Below are 22,316 nucleotides of genomic sequence, written 5' to 3'. Positions count from 1 at the left end.
GCCTCTTCACATTAACTTAGATAAAATAAATTTTAATGAATAAAGGCCTACACTTCCCACTTATGACAGTTTAAATGCAAAAAGTCCATATGCTTATTCCTCAAAAAGCTAGGACCTGCAATTCCGTCCCCAAGTATGTACTCAAAGGCCAGCAGGGACTCAAACAGATACGTGTGTGCTCGCTGCAGCATCACTCACAATAAGCAAAGGTGGAAACAACCTGAGTGTCCCTCGACAGATGAATGGCTAAACGAAATGTGGTACGTCCATACAATGGAATACTGTTCAGTCATAAACACCAATGAAGCTCTGACACAGGCTACAGCGTGGATGAACCTTGAAAACATTAAATAAGCCAGACACAAAAGGACAAATACTGTATGATTCCACATGTGTGAAATATCTAGAATAAGCAAATTCATTTAGACAGAAAACAGATTAGAGGTTACCAGGGGCGGGGGCTAGGGGGAGGGAGGAATGGGGAATTCATTTCTGATTCGTGGGTACAGTTTTTGGTTAGGGTGATGGAAAAGTTTTGAAAGTAGATAACGGTGATGGTTGTACAACATTTGAAATATAATTAACGTGACTGAATTCTACATTTAAGAATGCCTGAAATGGCAAGTTTAATGTTATATATATTTTGCTATAATTCTAAAAAATCAACAGAATATTCTAAAAACCACTCAATTGCACACATTCAACAGTATGTGAATCATATCTCAATTTTAAAAAAGCCCAGAGGCTCATTCAGAAACAAAAAAGCACGTGGGATCCAGAGTCTGGGCACTCTGGAGCTTTGCGGTGGCAGCAGCAGGGCTCAGGAGCGACGCCTGGGAGGGGAGGGGCGGGACGCTGAGATCCAGCACAAGAACTAGATGGTGGGGCTCCAGGAAAAGCCCAGAAAGTGGGGAGAAGGAATCGGAGAGCAGGAGGACGTGGCAAGCTGAGGAACGAGGACAGCAAGGAAGCAAGCTGCCTTAACGAGATGGAGACAAGCTGGTTTCCGTGCTGGATGGGGGCGAGGAAGGGGAAGAGAGAGACCTGGTGCAGTCTGTTGTGTAACAGGATGTTAGTTACTAAAGGGACCCCTCCCACCCCTGCCTGTCACAAAACTCTCCCAGGGCCCCCGGGCAGAGCTGAGAGGCCGTGACTCCATGTAGGTCCTAGAGATGCAGGGAGACGGCGCTGTCCTGCCCTTCACAGGATTAAGGAATACGTCTCTGGTCATCTCGCAAGACAGACGTGTTCTGCCGCAGATAGCATCTCATTATCCGCCATGGAGTGTGGGGTAAAACTTTTATAAACTCTCCACGGGGCCTGTCTCTTTGCCGCCGCTGGGAAGCCCCTACGCCTAGCGAGCAAATACGTACTCACTGATTAATGCTGATTCACTTTCCTTTTTGGATTTGTGTGTGACAGGTCTGGAAAAGATGAATTAATTTGATAGTTGTTTCTAATCTCTTCCATTGTTAGAAAGCTCTGTGCTCTACCTGAATACACTATGCAGATTACAGAACTAATGGGAAGCTGTTAAATGAGTCACTTTAAAAACGAGCACACATTTGAGGTGACGACTGTGGATTCTTCAGGCCCATGTGTGTCGATACTACTGGGATTCATTCCGCTATTGCGTCTAATTGTTATTGACGGCTTATCAATCCGTTACGAGTTAATGCAAGTGCGAGTGACAGGAGTAGAATGAGAAATATTTGCTGAAATGGCCTTGATGGAACGAACATCACTTCTGAATAAGGAACAAAGCAGTCAGAGTTCACGATTGCATTGTGTTGTCATGGCAATAGACGATTTTCATCATTTAAAAATGATGAAAAAAAGAAATAAGGAGCTAAGAAGTAAAGCAATCAGCCCCAGTGGAGAAAACACTGCTGGAGGATCAGATATGAACCTGTGACCCCTTCCCTCTGGGTACTGTCTGGAATGTGTTTCTTTTCTTAAATAGAGACGGATCTTGCTGTCGCCCAGGCTAGAGTGCAATGGCACAATCATAGCTCACTGCAACCCAAACTCTCAAGCTCAAGGGATCCTCTTGCCTCAGCCTCCCAAGTAGCTGGGACTAACTACAGGCGCGAGCCACCACACCTAGCTAATTTTTTTAATTTTGGTCTCCAGCTCCTGGCCTCAAGCGATCCTCCCACCTGGGCCTCCCAAAGTGCTGGGATGACAGGCATGAGCCACCACACTGGCCTGGCATGTGCTTGTGATTTCTAAATATTTGCTAATCTGAGTCCATTTCGTCCTTCAAGACCAGAGTCAAAACTCATTTCCTCCAATGAAATTTCCATGACTTCTTTTAGGCCTCTGATTTCATAATCAATGCTGTATGTTTTATTCTGTGACACCAATTACTAAATGCAGGTAACATTTATTGGATGCAAACTGACTACTGTTCAGAGTGCTTTATCTATGTTAGCTCCTTCGATCGTCACGGCAAGACTATGTGGTAAAGAATACGACTCCTTGCATTTTAAAGACAACGAACTTCAGACACGGAGAGCGTGGGTTACTTGCTTGCCCAAGGTCACATGGCTCGTAGAGTCAGCGCTTGAACCCAGAGCCCGCACCCTTGGTCACTGTGCTGCACAACAGCGAGGCACCCAGCAAGCACTGTGGGTGTGAACTAACAGACACCCCCTCCTGGTTCCTCCAGGGCCATCCTCGGTGACCGCGGTCTTCTCTAAGCATGGGGCACGGGTGGTTCTCATGGAAGTCTTCCTGGCTGATGGAAATGAGGGCTGCAGGCTGGGCCACCTTCTGGGGGCTTGTGCTGCTTGCTGTGCTGTCCCCACACCCCCCAGACCAGAAACACGGGGCTGCCAGCCCTTCCCGTGAGGAGAAGGAAAGAGCCAATGCCTCCAAGCTAATGTGCTCTTTCTTGTCGCTCTCGACTTAAAGTCGTTAGTGAGGAAAAAAATCATTTTAATATGCACACACATCCCATCCAAATTATATTATTTGCATATTTATATCTATGCGTATGTGTACACACACACACATATATCACCATGAGCGTCACTTTTTACACGACCACTTTCTAGTCACGTACAAATGAGAAACGGGGGCCCGGAAAGAGCCATGAGTAGTCCCCAGTCCTCGCCCCATGAGATGCGGCGGAGGGAGGGGTTTGTTCCTCGCCCCTTCTCCCGCGGTCCAACCTTTCTCTCCCTGATCGGCCCAGGAGCTTGACCCGCCTTTCCCAAGCCCCTTGGTCCACCCATTGAGCACCTGCTACCCTGTGGTACCCAAGCCTTCCTGGGGCCCTCCCCTCCTCTCCCTCTGAAGGCAAGGACCCCACCAGGAAGTTGGAGCTCGACAGCGACTGCTCCGTAATGTGCTCAGGTGCCAGGACGCGCAGCTGGGGACTGTAGGATGGAGTGTCTCTTCTTCAAAATGCGGCCCGAAAGCCACTCTGCTCAACCTGCTGGAGCGTCCTGAATGGAGCCCTGTAAAGAGGGTGCGGTGAAGTCGGCTGGACAAACATCCTTCCATCTCGAGACGAGTCACATGACTGAAGTAGCTTTCCACTGTTGGGGTGTGTTGTACGTAAAACCGAGAAACAGCAAAGTCGCAGCAAGTGGCACTGTGTGTCTGGGTTCCTCTGCTCCGCACTCAAGCTCGAATCCCACGCCCGGTGCGTGCGGCACCATGTTGGCTGTAAGCAGCTCTCGAGGAGCAGCAGGAGTGCAGCGCCGCCAGGTTGCAGGTGGAAATGGAAACTCATTCTGCTTTGGGTTTTTGCCCAGGCAATAACAGACGTGTGTGTGCTTCTCCCCTCTGGGAAAGGATCTTAATTTTTCAGGCCAAAGTGTTTTGAGCAGCAGTTTATCAGTTTCCTGACCAACCCTTACCTAGAATGATTTCTTTATGTCTTCAACTTAGTATAAAGGAGAACATTTTGCGTTGAATATTTTTTATATAAACATGTTAAGAGTAACTTAAGCAACTGTTTTTATATCTAAAATACTGATATTTAGGAATCAGTTTTCTTAAAGTTTACATTCTTTGGTACATTGGCTGAAATAGTTTTTGAGCAGCTGCTTACACACGCAAAGGGAAATGCAGAACGTAGCGGTGCTGGGAGACCCAAGTAAAACAACGCACCTACCAGAATTATCCAGGCAACGGAGTGAATGAACATACCAATCAATAATGGAGACTGCACAAAGTAATTTCTAGCTGATCAACTGCAATGAGCCACTTTGGTTACACACTTTAAAAATTACTCTCCTGATGGAAGGTTCTATGTTCTTGCCTCTACAAGATCGTTCTGGGACAAGGCAAGGTTAGCAGGGGGTCTGGATAAGGAGACATGTACCTGTGAGCTTTGTCAGAGGAGATTCAGGGAAGAAAAGCATGTGTAGATGGTTATATGTTTCTCTAATCAGAATCATCTATGAATATTTAAAATGAGACCAGTTCTACTACTGAATCCTGGGGTACCCAGAAAAATATGTTTGTTGTATAGTTTCTTTTCTGTCTTTAGCCATGACCAAAGAGTCCCCTGGTCCAGCAGTGGTACATTGAAAAAAAGGAGTCCACAAGCTCTTCCTCGGCCTCCCCACTTGTAAAAAAATCTCTGAGAATGAAAAGAGCTGACTGTGCCCTTCTCACTGCCACAGCTCTGGCACCCTGACGCACGCCTGGTTCCCAGTGGGGGCACCCTACGGCCGTGGCATGGTGCCTTATACACAGTGGGTGCCACACGGGCATAGTGGTGCTCGCAGGAGGCAGAACCGAATTTATATTTGTTGAATTAATGACTGAGTTGCTTTAGCCAGTAATTAAGTTTGCCATTTCTTCAGTGGCATGGCTGCTGAATTGCCATTCTGCTCAGAACCCTCATCAATTTGGTGAGATATTTACCTTTCTTGGGCCTCGGTTTCCTCATCTATTCAACGGGACTAGAGACACCGGCTCTGTATACCCCACTGAACGACGAAGGAGACAGTGCAGGTGAAGACACCCGGTGAACATTTCCTACGCGACCCCCTCTGCAGCTCAGGCTCTCAGCCTGCCTCTGCCAGGCGCTGATTTCTCCTTACGGGTGGGAGCTGCTGGCCAGCCGCCTGCTCTGGCAACTAACAGTGCCACAGATTTGGGGTCAGAAATAATGATTTTTGCCTTGGCATTCTCTTAAAAATTCTAGGCAATATCATCTGGTCCGGGAGATTTGGTGACATCATCAATTATATCTGAAAAGGCGGGTTTACCGCCGTATGTCTCACACTGGCTGTAAAAGACACTTTGAGGGGAGAGGCGCTGCCGCTGCCGGGAGCATCACCGGCCCCCTGACTCTGGCAGCCGAGCTGAGGCTGAGCCACATTAAGGGAATTAACCAGCATTTCAGGCAAAGTTACAGGGCTGGGAATCAGAAATGCTAGAACCGGGGTGAGGAGCAAATAGAAATGAGGTTGTGAACACAGAAGACCAGAATCAACGTGCTGGGAGAAATCAGGTTTGGGAACAGGATGATCAGGATGAAGGAGGGAGCTCTCCACCTGGAGAGGGGCGATGGGGCCCCTCTGTTTGGCTGTACTTGGGTGCATATCCTTGTTTTCCAGGACTGATGCTTTCCCTTGAGCCCCTCTATCTCCCAACAAAGCTGATCACCCCCATCTAAGGGGAGACCCTTAATAACCCCCTCTCCCTCTTGAAATCCCTTTCCCATTTGCCTCTGCCTTCTGCTGGATAAGCTTCCCCACTGAGCTCCTGCTCCTCTTTGCCCCATCAATCGCCTTGCTGGAATTTGCAATCTCGCCTGCTCTGTGTTTGTCCACAGCTGCCCAGCAGACCTTTGACCTTAAAAAGTACCCTCTCCCCTGCTATTTCCTCAAGCTCTTTTCCCTTGGAATTCCCACAGTACTTTGCTGGTTTGTATGGAACTGATACCTGTTTGCGTTATAATGATTTGTGTGTGTTTCATTTTGCTTATCACCCTGCGATCCTCATGAGGACAGAGATTGTCTGCCTTATTTATGTAACACCTGCAGTTCCCGGCATAAGATGCTACACTAGTGGGGCCAATAAATATTTACTGTGTTAAATTTTATGATAATTCTGATTTCCAAAAACGAGTAATATTTCTCTCCATTTTTTCCTCCTTCTAAAATGCAGCCACAATAATGTGATCACAATTACACAGTGGTTTTTCTATAAATAAAGCAGCTACTGGTTTCTGTTTTATCCTACTTAGACTAGAATATGCTTTCTTTATCTGCTTGGGTCCTAAAACATTTTCTAAGGCAAGAGTCATTTGATTTCTCCAGAAAATATTATTATCGTATCTTATTCTGTGAGCTCCCTGTCACGAATGTGGACAGCTGAGACCCTTCAGATTACTCCCTGGTCTCAATCCACAGCTCCCCCCCTGTGGCCTACAGTCTCTGGCACATTTCGCGGCCCTGGCAGGCAGGCAGTCCCCGCCACTCTTCCTGGCACGGCGCCGTGGTACCCAGCGGCACACTGCCCGCCTGTGGCTGCCCCTCACCAGCGCACCTGCCCTCTTCCGGGATCTTTGAGTTGTTTCCGTCACAGTCCTCACCAGCTGCCCAGCATCTCAGTTCTTCCTTTTCTTCCCAGGGCCCTTTGGGACTGTGTGGAGCAGCCGTGTGCTGCGGCTCTCAGCCCTGCCAGCTGTCTGACCGGTGGACACGGTGCTCTCATGCTCCCATCCTCAGACACACCACTCAGTTCTCTCCTGAGCCACAGGTTGAGACTGTGTCAACTCAAGTCTCAGACTTCAAACATGATGTCCCAACCTAGTTGATTTTCAATGGCTTTTGCTCTTTTCCAGTTGTGGCCAACAGCTGTACAAGGTTGTTCAGCTACAAACATGTGGACAGGCCGCTCCAGGCCAGGCTCTGCGTTGGGGCTGGGAAGAGCCTTTCTCTTTGTGAAGGAATCACTGAGCCAAGTGAACACTGGGCCCACAGTATTCCTGGGGGTGGGGGTGGGGGTGGGGGTGGGGATGAGCCATTGGGGAGGACAGACCATTGACTCAACTTGGGCTGTCATCAGAAAGGAAACTGAGGCCAGTCGGTGGGGGTGGGGGTGGGGATGAGCCATTGGGGAGGACAGACCATTGACTCAACTTGGGCTGTCATCAGAAAGGAAACTGAGGCCAGTCCTTGAATAGGCAGATGGGGAATAAAACAACGCCAGCCTGCAAACGTGTGAAGTGCTACACCTGGACTCTGCGACCCCGCGTCCCCTCTGGGACCTGGCACCTGCTACAACCAGAGGAGCTCCACTATGATGTTCTCCGAAATCCACTGAAGATCGGGCTGAGCCATCCGATGGGAAGAGAGGATACTTGAATGAGACATACACTGGTCCTATCCTGGGAAAACGCAAACCACTGGACTTGTAAAGTTGGGAAGCGGACGCCCCAGGCAGGAAGAGCTAGAGTGAGAATGTTGTAATCAAGCTACCTGTACGTTTTGTAATGATTTCAAGTGTGAGAATTTATTATCTAATCAAAAGGATTTGTGATTACTAATTAGTTACATTGTATCCAATCAGGACTTAGTAATTCGTGCCTCGTTGTGGATGCTGACCCTCACCCCCCGGCGCAGGTTGCGTGCTGGCTGGCAGCGCTGGGCTTGGGAATGCCAGGACCCCTTCCCTGGCTCTTGGTCCCAACACAAAGGAGCCAGCAGGCTGGGGTGGTAAGACTTTGGGTTCTATGAGGTCCCAAGGGCCCTGGAGGTGCAGCTGGCCAGGGGACTGACTGTTCCGGAGGGGTTCGTCAGGCTGTGCCACCTGAGCTGAGTAGCCCAAGTGAAAACCCCGTTTTGTTGAAATCTGGCTGGGAAGCGTAGAAAAAGGCTCTGGTGCCAGGGTTAACAGTCTTGCAAATATAATAAATATTTCTTTCTTTTCCCCAGGAAGCACACAAAGAGTAAAATGAATTATTACTACTTTGGAATAAACAGTAATGCTCTCTGGGTGAAGAGCCAACTGGCAGTTTTGAAAGATTGGGTTAATCAGACACAGGGAAATTTCTGATTAATTGGACAATTACTTCAAATTCTGAGTGAGCCAAGGCGATGTTAGAGAAATATCTTGAGAGACTGGGAATAAATTCAATAGCCCGAGGCAGAGATTTTTAAGCTTATAGGAGTAGAAATACACTGGCATTGCATGCCTGATTTTTATGGGCTCAAGTTCCCCAAATATATAAGGCCTATAACTATTTTTTAAGACCAAAGTGATTCAAAATCACTTTGGTTTTGAACAATTATGAAAAATCTGTTTGACATCTCTTGAAACAACTTTAGGACTCCAGGACATGGCAAAAACAAAACTTAGGGGTCAGAAGAGAGGGGTCATCACGTTTGACGATGGAAAATCCACACACAACACAAGCCCTTTTGGCTCCTTCCTGGAAGCCTAAGGTGGCATTGCCTCACCTGGTGGGGGCGTGTTTCTGTTCCTCCTCCTCGTCCGTGTCACTACTGATGGTGATGACGCTGACCGTAGGGCTGGGGGTGTCGGGAATGACAATTGTCTGCCGCTGCCGCTCCCTGGTGGTGCTGGAGGCCACGTCGCCCCATCCGCATGTGGCAGCGGTGCCACTGGCCGGGCTGCTGTGCACCACGGCACAGCGGGGAGGTGTGTTCTCCTTGACGCGTTTGGATCGCTGCGGGGAGCTGATGGCCTGAGAGGAGGACACCTCACAGGTGGAGACGTTTCTGTAACAACACAACCACGCAGCCTTACAGAGGACCGTCAGGCCCAGTGACGCCTTCCAAGGAGCCCAACAGCCTAGAAACACAAGCTTTGCCAAAGGCCAGTCAATCTCAATCTGTAACGGGGAAAGTGGCTGTCTCTAGGGATCTTTCAGTTAGTTACTACACAGCTGGGGAGCGCAGCCTGGCCTCCTCGGGGCTCTGGTTTGGCTCTGTGCCAGCTCCTGAGGGACAAAGGGTGCAGCCAGGGCTGCAGGGAATGGGCTGTGCCCAAGTGGTGCATGGGTCTTATAGGGCCAGATGCAACGGCCAGGACTCAGCTGTGTCTGCGCCATGCAGCCCTAGTGTCCTCAGGTTCAAGGTCCTACTTTGAGCTCTCCCTTCTTGTCCCCCTAAATGTACTTAAGTCTTGTTTTGGGGGGCAGTGAAAGAAGTGGTATTTACCAAATGAAGCTTGGGATTCCTTGCTGATGGCTGTTCTACTGTTTATTAAATTAAAACATTTATTTCTTAAGAGTTTCAGATGTAAAGGATATAACTTTGATGAACAATGGTTCAGCTTTCCTTCCTTCTTCCTCTGGAAAAAGGACATAACCATTCAAGTATTTGTGTATGTATAATTAAAAAAAAAAAAACAAAAAACACCCAAGAATAATTTTTCTGGATTTTGACCCCTGAGCCTCATATAACTTTGATGAACAATGGTTCAGCTTTCCTTCCTTCTTCCTCTGGAAAAAGGACATAACCATTCAAGTATTTGTGTGTGTATAATTAAAAAAAAAAAAACAAAAAACACCCAAGAATAATTTTTCTGGATTTTGACCCCTGAGCCTCATGGGAGGCTCACTAGTCTGTTTGAATTGTAATAAAAATTGGGAAAAGTGCAAGAAGAAAAAGGATGCTTAAAGAGAGATCTTTTAATCTTGATTTTGATCAACTTGAAATTCCTAATTAAATTAGCCAATGAGATTTCTGGTAACTTTAGGGAAAAAATACCTTCTTCCCTTCCCATCAAACCCAGGTAGAGGTTGAGAATCCCTTATCCAAAATGTTTGGGAACAGAAGTGTTTTGGATTTTGGATTTTTTCAAATTTTGGAATATTTGCATATGCATGAGACATCTTGGGGATGGGACCCAACTCTAAACACACAATTCATTTGTTTCATATACACTTTATACACATAGCCTGAAGACAATTTTATATAATATTTTAAATAATTTTGTGCATGAAACAAAGTGTTTTTTTTTTTCTCTTCTAGTGAATCACTGAATGAAAAAAATTTTGACTGTGACCTGTCACGTGAGATCAGGTGTGGCGTTTTCTAGTTACGGCATCATGTAAGTATTCAAAAAGTTTTGAATTTTGGAATATTTGAGATTTCAGATATTTGGATTAAGGATGCTCAACCTGTAGTATCCATACAGTGAGAGACTAAAGCCAATGCAAAATAAAACTTAGACTTTTATATGTCTTTAGAGATTTTAGCACCTTCTAGCTAAAGGGATGGCAGTAAAATAAAAATAATTCAATAAAGGCGGATTTATTTTTCTATCTAGCTGGTGTCAATGCTGGCTCCTTTTTGGGGGCTGGTAATACGTTTCACTGGTAAGATTGTTCCATTGTTTGTACTTATCATAAACCTATGTATTTGTTATTGCTATTATGTTACAATTTTGAGAGTATGTTTTCACTACCAGCAGTTATAATATCTCAACTTGGCATTGTTAAAGAAAAGTATGCCTGGCCACGTCAGTGACAAGGGAGACACTTCTGGTCTTTCAGACTGTTTTGCTTAAGGCGTTGGTCTTAAAAATAGGCAAATACATAACTCTCACTATAATTATATTGCTCTTAAAATGCACTGGCAATAAGCCTTCATGAGGCCAGCTGGGTGGTGAGTAGACAAAAAAGAGGGACTTGCAAACAGGTTGGGAGCCTAAGGGTTCATATCACCCCTAATCAGCCAAGGTGAACCATGAGATGAAGTCCTGGGTCAGGCCAGTGTTCTGTGTGACCGCCTGCCTGGCTCGGCATGACGGCCCATGAGGATCGAGACAGTGCGCTTTGTTGCTGCAAATTTAACAATGACATGGGCATGTTGTCACGAGGCTGCCAAACAAGAGCATTCTGGAGGGCTGCCAATGATCTAATACAAATTTCTCTCAGTTGTCAGAAATACCCAAATAAGGAATCTTGAAGAAGGATGACAACTTGCGGAAAGTCAGCTCTTGAACTAATTTTTAAATGAGAATGAAAAAAAGCAGGCCTAACTTCTGACATCTGGTCATACGAGGAAGTAGAAAAGCAAAATTCACCAGACATTCCGTACACTGGACTTCTCTTGATTAACTTACCCCAAATAAGCAATTAAGTATTATACCTCCAAATCAGTGCCATTAGGAAGAAATGAAGGAGCAATTCTGTAGCCGCACAATCTCTATTTTTTTGGTTTGGAAATGGATTTTTTTTTTAAAGAGTTAGGTTCATTGAGGTATAATTGACATACAGTAAAATTCCCCCTTTTAGTGTTTGGTGAGTTTTGGCAAATGTGCAGTCATAACCCCCTACCACAACCCAGACTTAGAAGCATTGCATCATCTGAAAAGTTCCCTCAGCTGCTTCCAGTCAATCCTCTCTTCTCCTACTGGTCTCCAGCAACCCTGATCTGATCTCTGTCTCTTTGTTTTGCCTTTTCCAAAATGCCATATAAATGGAATTATACGGCATGTAGCCTTTTGTCAATCTTGATTTTTTAAGAGTTCGTTGAGGAGAGATTGGATTGAAAGGGAATAGGAATATGAATATTCTGCTGGTTAGTGTCTGGGAATAAGCAAAGTTATTGCTTATATTTAAGCAAGGTGCTAAATGAGTTAAATTTTTTGCCTTAGATTTCAAAGGAAGCACATTTCTTTAGTTTTTCTTTTAATTATCATGGTAAATAGTTTCCAAAATGAAACCTCAGAGGTGAGGTTGAGTGTTCTCTAGACAAGGAGAAAGTGACAAAGATTCTTTGCTCTGCCAAACTTTAGTCAGGCTTCTGAACCTTCTCCTAGGCCATCTGTTACTCTGTTGCAAAAATCCAGCTTTGGCAAAGAACTCTGCCAAGTCAGTTTAGCATGAACCCCCCCCCCTTGATATCTGATCACCCTCGATATCTGTCTGATCAGGTTCCTCACCCTCCACCACCCCGCAGCTGATGTCTTGCCACCCCTGTTGTCTTCAGCAAGAATCCTGTTATGTTGGTTTAGCCAGAATCTCCCTCACCCTGATGTTTCCTCTGAGTAATTTTCCATCCACTGACCTCACACTGCTCCTTGGCTGTCCATTCATTCCCACCTGCCCATGCCCTATGGAGTTGAGCCTGATCTCTCTCACCCACTGCAAGACCCTCCGCAGCTGTCCCTATACCTAATATGATGATGCTGAATCAAGCCTTCCTTATCATGGTTTAACAAGCATCATGGAATAATTTTTTAATTTTTTCTTTAACAAAAAGGGCTGAAGCTCTCAAGGCATCAAACACACAGTGATTCCAGGCCCCCGCACTTAGGGTGCTGGGTCTAGGGTGAGGCAAGAGGCAGGGTCTGCACTCGTACAGGGCCCAGAGTGAGTGCTTTCTGCAAACCCTGGGGCCACCACGTGGTGTAGGATGTTCCGCTAGCTACTGCAGGAACAGGAATTGCTGCCTGTTCCATGCCAGCGATCCAGAACATCTGGCGATACTCTTTAAATCTAAAAGGCATTTCTTTCTGTAGCATTCGGACCTCCTGGGGTTTCTCCTCCAGGTTGGCTCTCACCACCTACCTCACAGATGACTGGTGCTGCTTACTCTTCCGGGAGGAGGTGGTGCTGGTTGGCTGCTGCCGCATCACATGGGCCACACCCACGTTTAAGGGCTGGGCTGCAGGAAGGGTCACATGACCGGTCAATAGTGCAGGCTGCTGCATGATGGGATTGTAATGGCTGCCGTGAGCATGCGTGTTCCTGAAAAGGAGCCAGGAAGACAAGGGACCTTAGTGATCTTATGAGAGAAGAGCCCCTCTGTAAGATCGAGTTTTCTCCCCAGTTAAAAGCTGGCTGCAGTTGATTATCTCACTACACTGTGAGGTTGCTAAAGAGATGAGCCTGGCCCAGCGAGCTCAGCAGCGGGTTTCCTGGGTGCGGGAAAGTCAAGGTGCTGTTCTCACACAGTGGGAAGAACACGACCAGCTGGCGAGTGAGAAAGAGGACGTTCACGTGGAAGAACGCCAAGTGTGCAGGCTCAGAGTTTTTAAGTTCTGGGGACAGGACATAAATATTCTCACCAACTTTTAAAGTCCCTGAGCAGGTGTCTAGGCTTGAAGAATAATATGTGTATTTTATCTTAGAATTTACAAAGTGCCTTCAATGGGTTAGTTCATTCTACTCTGTGAGGGAGGCAGGGGATGTTAGTAATATTATTTTATTAATGAGGAAATTGTACTTTATGTGAAAAACAAACTTTCAAGACTGGGAGCCATATGTTTCTCGCGTTAGGAAGTGTTAATGTTCTTTTGAATTCCCTCAGTGGCTAGAACAATGCTCAGGCATGTAACAGCTGATCAATTAATTACACGCTTCCTGAATGAACAATTAGATTAACTGAAGGTTGACTAGACATGTGTAGAGTTTGGTATTAAATCAAAATTAATAACAGTCATCACAGAAATACTGGCAGCCCTCATCCTAAAAATGGGTTATGTTTCAAAATTCTTATAATCTGGATTGTATGAAGCTCAAAGCCTTGTTTTCCCACAGAAATGTTAAAAGTGGTGATTAATTCAAAGATTTGCCCATAAGAGCCCATTTAACACATAACACAATTAAAAGCTAAAGGGGAATTCATTTGAATTTTTAAAAATTATAAGGTTCTATCTCTGCAACATGGGGAAAAGGATGAATAGGAAAAAAAGAAATAGATCAACACTTTTGTAAAGATCTTGATAGAGTCTTTTGGGCATTTGCACAGACTTTAGAAACTGATGTTATGGCTTCTTTATTTTGTTGTAGCTATCTCTCCTGGAGACATGTGGCATTCTTCTCCCTTTGATACAGGCCCAGCACTGGTACTTCTCTTTTGTTTATTAGCCACGATGATGGATATTCTTTGGCCCACCATGAAATGGAGAGAGATTGGGAAGAAAGTGTGTTGGCTTTAGATGTTTTCTGCAGTGTCTAAGTAAGAGATGTAGAGGAAGGAAGGAGGGAGGAGGAATGAGAAAATATGCGTGAATGAGTGCATGAATATTTCTGAAAATATATGCACTACAAGACAAAGGAAAAAAAGGCATATGTATGCGTTATGGTCTTTTAGGAGAAAAAGGAGTGAGAAAAAAAGCAACGGTCAGACGACTTTCCACCTGGGTGCTGTTCCTAACGAGTGGGAGGAGGAAAGGCGAGTCCGTGTGATTGGGGGAAGGGAAGACGACAGGTTTATTCATTGCCTGTCGTGTACCAGGCGCTGCTATGGTGCACATTAAGTACAGGCCTAGTGCACTGTATCTTATCTTAATTTAAATGTCCCAATAATTCTATGAGGTAAGTTTATGATCACCACTTTATTAAAGCAGAAACGGAGGCGCATAAAGGTTAATTTGTCCCAGGTCGTACAGAGCCAGAATCAAACCCACTTCTTCCTGGTTTGAAAGTGTCTCCAATGAATGGGGGTCAGCGGGCAGGGGGGCTGTTGCCAGTGGACCATGGGGAAGAGCCCCTGTACTGTCTTCTTTGTCCTAGGCAGAAAACTAAATGGAGGAGTGGAGGGAGCTGCAGTAAGGCTTTTATCTCTACCTTTCTATCTTTTTCAAGGAGTTCTTAATTCACACTAGCCTTTTGGGTTAGAACATCGTGGGGGGCTCCCTGGGTGGTATGGAGGCTGTCGAGGGTGGAAGAGAGTGACCTGCCCTGATGTTTGTGCTGAGTGAGACACAGCCCAAAAGGGCCATGGGGAGTTGGGGACGACTTGGGGAGTTGCCATCTGGCTCTGCACTGGTGAAGAGAGGCATTGTGGTGGTGCTGGGGGGAGGTACAAGGAAAAGTGGGGAGTGGCTATAAAAAGAACAGAGCAGCGTGTCTGTGAGGAAGTCAGGTAGATGGGGTGGCGTTCTGGAAACAGGTGCAGGGGGTACAGTATGCTGGCCCATGGGCAGCTGGATGCCTCTGGGGTCCAGGGGACGTGGGCTCTGATCTGGAAGATATGACTATTAACTGAGGATGCACATTCAACAAACAGGCCAGAATCCACCCTTCCAAATCAACCCCCTTCTGTCAAGCCTCCCCCTGGGAGGTCAGATAGACTGCAGTGTGACCATGCCTCAAAACACCTTGAGAACACCCTAGAATTAATTAGGGCTTCAGGGACTCTCTTCTATATTCTTTTACTGGTGACAAATCTTTATTTTCTGAGAGAGGAATTTAATTCAGAGAAACAACCAAAATCATCCAGAACCAAGTCTGGTGAATCACACGGGTGATTAAACGATGTAACTGAATTTGGGGTGGAAAAACGACAACTGAACATAAATTAATGAAGCTTATTTTCTTGTAACCTGGTACACTATTTAAAAATAACCTCTTGTTACACCTTAGTCATAGTCCACATAATATATATACATATGTGTGTGTATATATGTGTGTGTGTGTGTGTGTGTATAGATATTTTTTTTTTTTAAGAGATGAGGTCTCACTCTGTTACCCAGGCTAGATTGCAGTGGCATGATCATAGCTCACTGCAATCCCGAACTCCTGGGCTCCAGTGATCCTCTTGCCTCAACCTCCTGAGTAGCTGGGACTACATGTGCACATTACCACAGCTGGTTAATTTTTTAATTTTTTTTAGAGTCAAGGTCTTGCAATGTTGCCCAAGCTGGTCTCCAACTCCTGGCCTCAAGCAATCCTTCTGCCTTGGCCTCCCAAAGTGCTGGGATTACAGGCGTGAACCACTGTGCTCAGCCCACGTAATATTTTAAAAAGCTTTAAAAGGCTCTCTACAAACCAGGGAATTCAGCTGCAGGCCAGTCTGGCAGCTCTCTGCATCAGTGGTGGACATGCCTCTGATCCCAGATGTGCCCACTCACCCTCAAAGTGTTGCCTACTCACCTCCAGTCAGCCAACTGCTGGGTGCCCGCCATGGTCTCGGGAATCACAGTGGCATGCTGCACTGACGTGTGGGTGGCCACTCCAGTCAGCTGCTGCCATGCTGGGGGAAGCAGGATCTGCTGGGTCCCACTCGGCCAGGCCTGCTGGAGAGCAGAGGATGTTTGCAATGACCATGTTTGTTAATTACATAATTGATCTGCATGAATCCGGCACTCATCTGTGCCCAGGGTTGTGTTAGACGTTGTGATGGGTATGAAAGTGGAGACCTGGTCTCTGGTCTCAAAAACTAAGCTAAGGGGAGAGAAAATTAACAAATACAGTCTGCGCTCCCCAGGCCCACCCCGGCTCCATCTTGTGGGCGACCAGGTTGGGCTTTTTAAAAAAATTAAAAAACAAAAAAAAAACAAATATAAACTAAACAGAAGATGATTAAGTACAGGGGCACAGAGTTATATGAAAGGGATTCATTCACGTTGAAGAATGATTTATTTATACATTTGCTGGAATGGGCAATGCTCAAAGTTTCCAGTTCACCTGTTGACTTGTTCTGTCACACAGAGGATTGGGAGTAGTTGAGTTGGGCCAGATGCGGGCGACTCCTTGCCCTCAAGAAACTTTCTACCTGGTATTCCTTTATTTAGTATTCTATCTTTTGTTTATCAATTAGAATCTAGAGTTCCAACTTGTGTTATCTTCTGAATCTAAGTTTACATAATTCTGAGATCACCAAATATCTGGAACCGATATCTGAGAGCAAGTATGAAGTTCCGCTTACTTGAGAATTACTTCAACCCCTCAAAGCAAAAACTAGAGATAGATAGGAAGTCACTGCTTGAATCTTTATAATATTAAACTTGAGTCTTTATAATATTAAGATTTTTCTAAGAAATCTAAAATGAACTTTTGTGACTCCTCCTTGGTAGACTTACTGGTTTGCTGGTATTGTGTTTTAGGCTCTTTCTATCCTCAATCACTGTCCCTCCTGCCTTTGGTCATTAAATGATTCAGGCTGAATATAACTGTCCAAAGTTGGACACCTAAAGGACCATCACTATAAAATACCCTTGGTGAGGACAAGGATTTAAAGATTTGATATCTTAGTTATATTTCTCTCTATTGGGCTGGACATGACTAACATTGGGTAATTTATCTAATCGGTGCTCCGCAAACTGTGCACGTGTATAATACGTATACTTTGACTCATATGCACAAGCAAGCACTTCTGGAAATGGATTACAAATTTGAGTCAAGGTTTAACAAACACTAGTGCTTATAAAAATGATATAACCACATTTTAGATCTGAGTGGACAGTTCACCTGTTCTATCATTTTCTTGTTGCAAATGAGGCCCAGTGAGATCTCTTGTACTTCTTTGATATTGCCTGTTTACTTTTTGATCTGTTTTGCTATGGGCAGAAAGCTCAGAGACCACACATGATATTATGAGTGCTTAATAAATATCTGTTGATAAAATGAAAGAAGCAACCCAACCAAGGCTATTAACTACAGTTGATTGCATTTCAGGTTTACTTAATTCACAGTAAACAGAAAAATAATTTAATTGATTAAAACAGTTACAAATTAAAAATATTCAACGAATAACAATTTCATTTGCAATAAGATTTCTACTGACTTAGTCATCTGGAACTCATTTCAGATCTCATGGAAAGCACAAGTTTTGACTAATGTCATTTTAAAAAAATAAATCTTGATAGCAAGCTAAGGTCATCGTTTTTTTCCCTATTTCCCTGAAATGGATATTAACATTTTACCTCAAAGAAATGGGGTAAGAAGGTTGTTTTTTGACTGCTTCCACAGATTGCTATGCTCAGCCCATTGGAGACATTTCATCAGACATTTTTATAATTTATTACTACTACTAAGAATGGAGCTAACATTTCTTGATGTGTACTGTGTGCCAAGCACAGAGCTAAATCATATATGGACTTCCTCTTAACACCAATCCTGTGAGGTGGGGACTACTGTTTCCTTCCGTTTCTCAGATGAATAAACTAAGACACAGAGAGGTTAAATAACTTGCCCAGAAATATGGTAAATTAAATGTATACATTTATGATAGTGAAGGAATAAAAAATATAGATTTATAAGGTCAAAGAGAGTAGGGGAGACACAATAACAATTAACAAAATTTTAGAAGCTGAAAAACTGATGGACAATTACTAAGTGAGTTAGTGGACTGAAGGAATCTAAGGTCAAGTCTGCATATTAAATGCCTCGGTTCCCAGATCCCTGGTGTGCAAGTTCATACCTCCCCCAAAGCAGGAGGCTGGAGGATTCTCTCTAGGGAAACTGGTCCAAGAGAAAAGAACCACAGATATGTAACTTAAGGACCAGGGGCTCTGCCAGTGAAGATGCTGGGCTTGCCTCTTATCAGCCTATAGAGAAGCCCACATTCAGTAGTCCCTCCCCCACCCTCGGCTTTCCAATTAGTTTTTCAGTGCTTTAGTCTTAAATATGAATGAACAGGAAGGGATCACCAGGCATTAAAGGAAGCTTCTAATATGAAAGAGAAAACAAACAAACAAAAGAAATTCACAGGAAATAAAAGCAATGTGGGAATCAGAAGAAAATTTCCAAAAATCTATAATTAATGTCTTCACAGTTAAAAATTATATATTCATGAAGATCATATATAGAAATATATATCTATATATCAATATCTATATTCACAGAACAAGAACAAACTCTTGGAAATGACAACTATGCCAACAGAAATGAACAATTCAAAAGAAGGTTTAAAAGTTGAAGAAATCTCTCAAAGCACAGAGATACAGAGAAAATAGAGGAAAAAAAGACAAGAAAATTGGAAGATCAATTTAGAAGTGCCAACTCTCAATAAGAATTCTACAAAGGAGCAACAGAGAAAATGGAGGGGAAGAAATTATCAAAGGAAAACAAATTTCTAGATTAAAAGGGCAAATAGGTCTGGGCACGGTGGCTCATGTCTGTAATCCTAGCACTGGTGGACAAGGCGGGAGGATTGCTTGAGGCCAGGAGTTCGAGACCCTGCCTCTACAAAAGAAAAAAAAAATTAGCTGGGCGTGGTGGCATGCACCTGCATTCCCAGCTACTCGGCAGGCTAAGGCAAGAGGGTCACTTGAGCCCAGGAGTTTGAGGTTGCAGTGAGCTGTGATGACGCCACTGCACTCTAGCCCAGGTAACAGAGGGAGACCCTGTCTCAATAAATATAGGCGAATAGGGTGTTCAGAGGACAATGTAAGAAAAAAGACCCATAAGAAAGAAGCACGTAGTCATGAAATCTGAGACCACTGAAGACAAAGTTTTTTCTTTTTAAGAGACAGGGTCTCACTTTTTCACCCAGGCTGGAATGCAGTGGTGCTATTAATCGTAACTCACTGTAGCCTAGAAATCCTGGGCTCAAGTGATCCTCCTGCCTCAGCCTCCTGAGCAGCTGCGACTACAGGTGTACACCACCACATCCAACTTAGGAGAAAGTCTTCAAAGCTTTCAGAGAGAGAGAAAAAAATAACATACTGAACTCAATATTCTCAAACACATCAACATATCAAACATACAAACCGTTTATGGCTCTGAAAGGGTTTGGGGCTGTATGATGAGATATATAGAAAACGATCCCAATGAAAAAATGAGACCGTCACTAACTCCAGGAAAAACAAAAAGTTGTATAAGAAAGGAATCACAATCACAGTACAGTATGAGGCTCAGCTGAGAATGTCATGCAATATTGGTGATAATTATATAACTATTACAAGGTAGTTGAATGAAAATTCTTTGGGAAGAATGGGAGAAAGGAAGAGCGAGTGAGTGCGAGAACGCGAAGGAGCATCTGCGTTTGTGTGTTATGGGGTTAGGAGTGGGTTAGAGAACTAGATCTTCATCTTTCGTAACAGGCAGTCAGTTGATAATACCTAAATTGGAAAGACCAATAAAAAGCAGTCTACGGATGTTACTTAGAAACATGGAGTTAAATAACAGATTAAACAGTGAAGTTAAAAATTATTGTTTTGGGGGAGTATAAATTAAGGAGAGGGTGTAGAGGACAACTATTTTCTTAAAAGTTTACAATATCATTTAACTTTAAAAAATTATGCATATGTATTACTTTGAAAAAGAATTAAATTTAAATTTCAAAAATAACTTCCCCAAAGTATACAGCCAGAGGGGCTGGCATCTGAACATGGGCAATGCAATTAGAGACCAGGCTCTCAGCCAGTATACTACCTCTCCTTGTGGAGATAATACTCGAAAATGATGGTCCCTATTCGGGATCAGGCGTTGGAAGTAACTCCATAAAGATGGCATGAACAAGTCTTCCTAATTCAATATCAGGTGCCAAGCAAGACAGAAGCAGACAGCAGGACAATGATTGGAAAAACTGGTTGCAGAAAATGTTATCACAGGAGGCCGTGAGTGAGAAACACTGAAGTTTTGTGTTTTGGACAGTTTAAAGAGTTCAAGCCAACAGTTTGTCCTTAGAGAAAAATTAAAGGGGGTTCAGATGATATGATTCGACTGCATAGAAGCATGCAAAAAACTTCATGGAAGGATGGCATCTACAAGGACAGGGCATATCTGAATTTCTGATCCAGTCTTGCTAGTCAAAGAGAGTTTTGGATCCTGCCATTTGACCTGCGAGATAAATTCAGTACTGGCTCTATCAAGAACTGTACTTCCCATCTCTCCACCTTTACCTGCCCATTCAGTCTCTGTTGGTGGCCAAGATGCTAGCTGTGGCTTGAGGCTTGGAAGGATGGAGGTGACAGCTCCTTTTAGGCAGTACCAAAAAGGTTTCTTTGTAAGGTGATTCATAAAGATCACTCCCATGTCACTGACACAAGAAGGTATGATTACCACCCCCTCCTGCCATGCACACATCCTCTGGGTGTCCACAGAGCCTGGGTTCCCTGCAAGGGACACGTGATACTGCCAGGAGTGGGGAGGGAAGGGGCAGAGAAGTCAACATGAGGAGTGGATTCAAAGACTCCATCTCTAAACATTCACAAATAAAATCCTTGAACAGATATAAAATATTTAGATAAAAAGAACCATGCCAGCTTTTTGGAGACATTAAAGCAAATAATAGTATTTGGAATGCCTCTGCCTGATATCTAGAAATTTACCCATAGAAAAATGAAGGCTTCAGTTTTAATGTTTAATTATTGCTTTTTTATAGGCACCACACTAGTTTTATAAGTTAACTTATTTTTGTCCTTTGAAAGGATCATTTAAAAATATGCAGGAGAGAGCCACATCTCAACAGGCTAACATTGGCATGGATGAAGTGACAAGCAGAGAGAAAAAGAAACAGCAACTAACAAACAAAAAGACCCAACATGAGACCAGACAGGGCAGGATTTTTTTCACTTAATGTATCTTAGATATCTTTGCATATCAAGACACATAGTTCTACCATGTCCTTTTTAGTGGCTACATGGTGTTCCATTTTATACGTGCATCAATTTATTTAGCAAATCCCCTACTGATGAACATTCAAATTGCTTCCAGCAGTTCCCTGTTCTAAACACTGTAGCAGTTAAAATGCCTGTACATAAATTTTTTGTTCACTTTCCCAATTACAGCTTTAGGTTAAATCTACTTGGAGATTAACAACACTCTAGGGACTCTTTTTCAAGTAAGTAAGAGGTAAAGCTCTTCCCTGCTGTGATTAAAGGACTAAAAGATCCAGAGCACTGGGCCTGCTGGTTCTACCAAACTCACCAATGAAGAATGTCCATTTTAGCTAATAAGAGATGCTAATTATTATTTCTTTCAGAGATGGTTCCGGGCTTACTAGGGTTAAGTGTGCAAACACACACACAAAAAAGGGTCTGTAATTAACTTTTAAAGTACATGTGAATTCTATAGATTTTGGCTCACAAAGGAGGAGCAATGGGAGGCTGGTGTGGATTTTTGCCACTCGGATAAAGTATGACCAGGCTTCTTTGCCCCTGGGCTGAGCTTTAGTTCTTTCTTTTGATCTACCTTGGCCTTTTCTAAACTCCCCGCTACTAAACTATGCAAACAAAAGGAAGCTACAAGGACTGGTGAGAGAGGAAAGAACAGAAGGCCTGTTTTAAACATAGACGGTTCTCTGTTTACAAACTTTCAACAAGACAAAACTTTGTGTGCCACCAGTTCCTGGTGTTAGTGGTCACTTGCACAGTGTCATTTTGGACGTAAGCACAAAAAGACAAAGAATGGTTAATATCCATCTCAAACAAGCTATTTCAGAAAGCAGAAAAATTAATAATACTCAACATATTTTATGAGACTGGTATAACCTTGTACTCAATTAACATAAGGATTCTATAAGAAAAGGAAATTATATGCCATTTTTCACTTATGAACATAGATGCAAAAATACTAACTACAGTATTTACAAATGGAAGTCAGTATTAAAAAGCATACCACATCAAGAACAACATGATCAAATGAAGTTTATCTTATAAATACAAGGATAGTTCAGCATTACAAAATCTATTAA

At 43.9% G+C, this 22,316-nt stretch overlaps 1 protein-coding gene across 4 annotated transcripts in view; it reads right to left on the bottom strand.

The window, feature by feature from the left end:
• Positions 1-22,316, bottom strand: part of HIPK2 (homeodomain interacting protein kinase 2) — a 126,605-nt gene that overhangs the window by 18,631 nt on the left and 85,658 nt on the right. For 2 of the 4 annotated variants that reach the window (XM_012649772.1, XM_012649774.1), the window contains exons 9-11: positions 15,830-15,972; positions 12,518-12,697; positions 8,433-8,714 (exon numbers count right to left, since the gene is read on the bottom strand). In XM_012649772.1, the coding sequence (XP_012505226.1) occupies positions 8,433-8,714; positions 12,518-12,697; positions 15,830-15,972 (605 nt within the window). The remainder of the gene's footprint in view (positions 1-8,432; positions 8,715-12,517; positions 12,698-15,829; positions 15,973-22,316) is intronic. The other 2 variants (XM_012649773.1, XM_012649775.1) reach the window with 1 other exon arrangement.

The sequence above is a fragment of the Propithecus coquereli genome, unplaced genomic scaffold, assembly GCF_000956105.1.
Source record: "Propithecus coquereli isolate 6110/MARCELLA unplaced genomic scaffold, Pcoq_1.0 Scaffold302, whole genome shotgun sequence".
NCBI lineage: Eukaryota > Metazoa > Chordata > Mammalia > Primates > Indriidae > Propithecus > Propithecus coquereli.
Note: the sequence above shows the minus strand (reverse complement) of the source record. Positions and strands in the feature narration are given on the sequence as shown.